The sequence below is a fragment of the Arachis hypogaea genome, chromosome 4 (assembly GCF_003086295.3).
Source record: "Arachis hypogaea cultivar Tifrunner chromosome 4, arahy.Tifrunner.gnm2.J5K5, whole genome shotgun sequence".
Lineage (NCBI taxonomy): Eukaryota > Viridiplantae > Streptophyta > Magnoliopsida > Fabales > Fabaceae > Arachis > Arachis hypogaea.
The window spans coordinates 106857172-106862742 of NC_092039.1; the positions used below are offsets into that span (position 1 = coordinate 106857172).

The following is a 5571-nucleotide window of genomic DNA, read 5'->3' on the forward strand; positions in this document are numbered from 1 at the left end:
ACTTTTATAACATATCAAAATCTAACCCTACACTCCATTATCTAAGGGTCAAAAAGAAAAATCATCACATGAAGACAATTATAATATCTTCATGGGAGTATCACCAATACAAATTTTCTAATCATTTACGTTCACCCGCTCTCCTCGGTGATCATGCAGTTATTCCACTTCATAGGTTTAGGTGTGGCAAAGGGGTGGGTAGAAGTAGGTTTTTGCTCTATCCGATCTCGTTCTGTCGTATAATAATTCGCATAAAATTTGTTTTGCTTTTATCCGCGAATAGTAAAATGTTAAACTCTAACGCGCTTCTGCGGGTATCCTTTCCACCCCTATTCGCCCCTATAATTATTAAAATCTAATAAATAAAATTAAATTTCAAAATTTATATAACCATCATCACATACATAACATAAATTAAAGTAAAAATTTAAATATAATATAATATTATTAATTATTTATTGATTATTTTACATATATTATACATATTATATAATGGGGCGGTTAGGAACGGATATATTACCTAAATCCAACCCCATCCCACCCCTCTCAAGAACCCGTCCGCTAAAAACCGCCCTGATGCAGGGTGGGTAATTACCCGTCCCGAACGGGTAGAAGCAGGATGGATACCCGTAAATTTGGGTAGTATTGCCATCCCTACATAGGATGTGAATTTATTTTTTTAAAAATTTTAATTGATAAAAATATATAAATAATTATATTTTTAATATTTTTTTATATAATAATCTCCTTTTATTTTGTGTAAATTTATGATATAAATTTTTTATTAGTTTTATGTTAATTTGTTTTTAAATTTATATAAATCAAACTCTAAACTTTAAAATCATAAAAGTTTTCATAGTATATCATTAAATTATTTTTTCAAAAATTTAAATCTATAAAAAAATAAATAATTATGTTTCTAATTATTATAAAGTCACTTATTTTAAAAATTTAAACTAATTAAAAAGATAGAATATTATATTAATATCTATATTTCTAATATTAATAAATAATATTTTTATTTTTTATTTTTATAAAATTTAAAAATTTATCAAATAATAAAAATATAGCACTTAATTTTAACAACACTTTTAAAATATCTCTAGAATTGCATAGTTTTCGTAATCACCGTATAATAGACATCATAACATACATACACTTATATAATCAAATCGTTTTAAATGTAACTATCCGATACAAATTGTCCTTTTAATATTAAATAGAATAAAACATTTGATCATGTACCAATCTATCTATTATTGTTCAAGATTTTAGTTAGATGTCAACAATTAACTTGGATTAATGGAGTAGTCAATTTATTCATTTATTTAAATAAATATTAATAATTTAAATTTCATTTTGTTTACATAATAATTTATTTTTATTGGTCAGACTCTTTAGAATTCAAAGTTTGCAGAAAATTAATCATTTATTTATTGGATTGGCGAATATCATAGACAATCAAAAAGTCACACGCTGAACTAAAAATATTAAAAAATGATTAGGATAGAGAAGATTAGCAAGGCCATTGAGAGGTTTTACTTTTTTTGGGGCGATATAGGTATGGCTTAAAATTATAACATTGGATCTTTAATATAATAATGATGATAAGACATGCATCAATTAGAATATTAAAAATGAAGAGTATTTAATTAAGATGCATGAATAGATCAATAGTTATTTAAGACGCATGAAGAACTTTTACGTAAGTATATACTTTTCCTCTATGAGAATAAGACATTTTCAAATTATAAAAAAAATGTACACATCTTTAAAAATATACAACTATAATGCATTACCATCAAATAAAAAATACATATTAAAAACAATATATATTTACTGATTCGGTGACTTTTCTTTTGTAATTTACCCATAGTATTTTTGTTAAAAATGTCCAAAAAAGTTTCTTTCAAATGAAATAATTGATTGAAAAATGAAAGTCCTTAAAAAAAAGTGTTATATTTCAATAATTTCGCTTTAGGGGGTCACCGTGTGTAGACTGTGTGGAACATTAAGCGTGGAATAATGAATATGAATATCTTTAACAAGTCAAAAGATATTCGGAAACTACATCTTTCAATGATTAATGCAAATAAGGCCTAGCTAGTAGTACTACTCTTACTCTATAATCAAAATTTCAAATATAGAATGAAATAATGTAGTTTTCATAATTAATTGTACGGTTGCATACATTGACATGACGATAATGCAAACTAGTGTATGTAATAAGGGCGAATTTCTTATATAAATACGTGACACATTCCAAGGCCTTAACCACAATACTAAATCACTAATAAGTAATAATCTCTCTTATTCACTTGCCATGGCACTTCCAATCACCAAAGTTCATATTTTAATATTATTCATGTGTCTTATAGAATTAGGGACAGCTCAATTGTCACCGAATTTTTATGCCGCAAAATGTCCGAATGCACTTTCAACAATTAGGTCAGGAGTGAACTCTGCTGTGAGCAAAGAAGCTCGCATGGGAGCTTCCCTTCTTCGCCTTCATTTCCATGATTGCTTTGTGCAAGCAAGTCTACTTTCACTTTCTTTAATGCCCTTTTTTTATTGTTCATTTTTTTATTATTTTTTAATTTTTTTATACTATCATTCAATTAAATATTTATATTTATGTGGTCTTGGAAATAATAATGAGTTATTAGGTTAAATTTTAGCGAGGTAAAATATTTTTACGCTGATAGTATATATTTAATTACAATCTAATTCATTGTTAATTATTTATTTTCTACTTAAAAGGTAAAAAATTAAAGTTTCACCTTATATTAAATTATTATTTAACACATGCATATATCATGCGTCAAAGACATACATGCACGTACGTACAAATATATAAATAAAATATTCCAAGTGCTGACAATTGGTTTTGCTGGAAGTTGAACATTAGAATTCTTTATTATTATTATTATTATTATTATTATTATTATTATTATTATTATTATTATTATTATTATTATTATTATTATTATTACAAATATATAAAAGCAAATAAATAAAGGATATTTTAATTGCCTAATGACAATCAAGCTTATATTTCTTAGGTAACAAATAATTAAATGAACTCCATATATATGTACATTATGAAACTATTAATTAATTTAAATTCTTTGCCTATAATTTCTTGTTTCAGGGATGTGATGCATCAGTACTATTAGATGATACAGCAACTTTTACAGGAGAAAAGACAGCAGGTCCTAATGCTAATTCTATTAGAGGTTTTGAAGTCATTGATTCCATAAAATCCCAAGTAGAGAGCTTGTGCCCTGGTGTTGTTTCTTGTGCTGATATTCTTGCTGTTGCTGCTAGAGACTCTGTTGTTGCTGTAAGTATATATAACTTAAAATTGATTTAATTATATTATTCAAGATATTTTTTCTGTTATAAAATTATTTATATTTTTTGTTATAAAAAGTTATTATATATACACAAATGTCATAATTAATGAAGTCATTTTGGGATTAGGTGTTTTGTCAATTTCATTAATTCCCACCAAGATGAAATAAAAAATCTTCCCAAAATGCACTCAATTTGAGCCAAGGATATAGAATAATATAAATCACTAAATGGCAAATATATAATAATAATAATGTGAAAATTGTCAAAATCAGCTTGGGGGACCAAGTTGGACAGTGCAATTGGGGAGAAGAGACTCAACCACAGCAAGCAAAAGCCAAGCTAACTCAGATTTGCCAGCTCCCACTTTGGATCTCACTGGCCTTATCTCTGCTTTCTCCAAGAAAGGTTTATCAACTAGTGACATGGTTGTTCTATCAGGTACTCATTAATCAAATTAGACTATGGTATTTATGGAATTTTCCTTATTATACTCAAAACTGTCACTAAATTTAAGGTTATAATTTTTTATTATTTAAAAATAAAAATTTATTTTGAGAATAACAAAAATAAAAAATATTGTCAAATAATAAAAATATATGACTTTAATTTTAGCTATATTAAGTATCCTTAAAATTTAAGTTAAAAAATATGATACTTATGGTTACGGCGACTATCAATGATTATATTATTTTAGCAATTTTTTAAAAAATATTATTAAAATTAAAATAATAATTTTTTATTATTTAACAACGCTTTTTAACTGCTTGAAAGTAAAAGTAAAAAGTATTATGAAAATAAAAGAAAATACATGCAACTTTAATTTTGCCAATACTTGTTAAGTGTTATCTGTAATCATAGAATCATATACTCTAGTGTAGTATTGTATATATATGCACACATTTAGTCTTATTTAATTTTATGATGAAGTTGAAGTTGATATTTTTATGAATGAAATGAAAAAATTTCAGGAGGGCATACAATTGGGCAAGCAAGATGCACAACATTCAGAGCAAGGATCTACAATGAGACGAACATAGATCCGAATTTTGCAAAATCATTGCAAGGAAATTGTCCTAGCACTGGTGGTGATAACAACTTGGCCCCAATTGACACAACTAGTCCAACAAAGTTTGACAATGCTTACTACAAGAACTTGCAAGTGAAAAAGGGTCTCTTCCATTCTGATCAGCAACTCTTCAATGGAGGATCCACAGATTCTCAAGTCAACGGTTATGCCAGCAACCCTTTAAGTTTCTGCAGAGATTTTGGCAATGCTATGATTAAGATGGGAAACATTAGTCCACTCACTGGGACCAGTGGCCAGATTAGAACTAATTGCAGGAAGATCAATTAGGATCAATAAGATCAATAATATAGAAAAATAAATAAATCTGGTTTGTTATCTTTTTTGTTTTATTTAATGATCAAGTCTAATAATGGTATATGAACATTTTTAAGAAAATGTTTGAATATTATTATTTGATTTGAGAATTGAATAAATTGAAAAATAACAAAGTTTGTTTCAGCTTTTTTTCCTTAATTAGGATGGATGTTGCAGTTGTGGTATAGAAACAATTCAGTGTCAGTGTTCCCTCTCAATTGTAACTAATATTGGCTAGTTACTATGGAAATTTTAAAAACTATATAATATACATATATTTGGTTCGTTCTTGAGGACATATATACCCTCACTATATATAATATAGGCCTCAAAGATGGAGAGATAATCATGCTTATCTTGTATAGTGCTTTACCTATTCGTCAAGTCATTATTAATCCATCAATATCACTCATCATATCTTGATAGTATATCCATATATACGTCATAATTATTTGCATTATTGTTTTAATTTAATATGGCATTAATTCATATGAAAAAGATACTTAAAGGGAAAAAAATGAGAAAATACAATAATAATAATATCATTAAATTAAAATACAGAACTAGTGACTCAAATTACTTTCCTTTGTTGATAACTTACATGAATAATGGTTATATTATTGTATTTTGAATAAAAGTTGGATCCGAGAAGTTAATAACGTTCGAAAAACGGATGAAAAATGACTTTAATGAAAAAGTTATGCGTATTTGAAGTTGAGGTTTAAAAGTAGGATTTTGCAAAAATGGCAGAAAACAAAAAATTCTAGTATGTATGTTCACGCATATATTATCGTACGTGCGCATGCACACACCAGAGCGTGTGTAGAGAATCG

At 26.9% G+C, this 5571-nt stretch overlaps 1 protein-coding gene across 1 annotated transcript; it reads left to right on the forward strand.

Moving 5' to 3' along the window:
- The first annotated feature begins 2071 nt into the window (after nucleotides 1-2071).
- LOC112797150 (cationic peroxidase 1-like) lies at nucleotides 2072-5084 on the forward strand. The gene is made up of 4 exons (XM_025839955.2): nucleotides 2072-2533; nucleotides 3152-3343; nucleotides 3630-3795; nucleotides 4326-5084. The coding sequence occupies exons 1-4, from the start codon at nucleotides 2324-2326 to the stop codon at nucleotides 4709-4711; spliced, it is 954 nt and encodes a 317-aa protein (XP_025695740.1). The 5' UTR covers nucleotides 2072-2323; the 3' UTR covers nucleotides 4712-5084.
- Nucleotides 5085-5571: the final 487 nt, after the last annotated feature.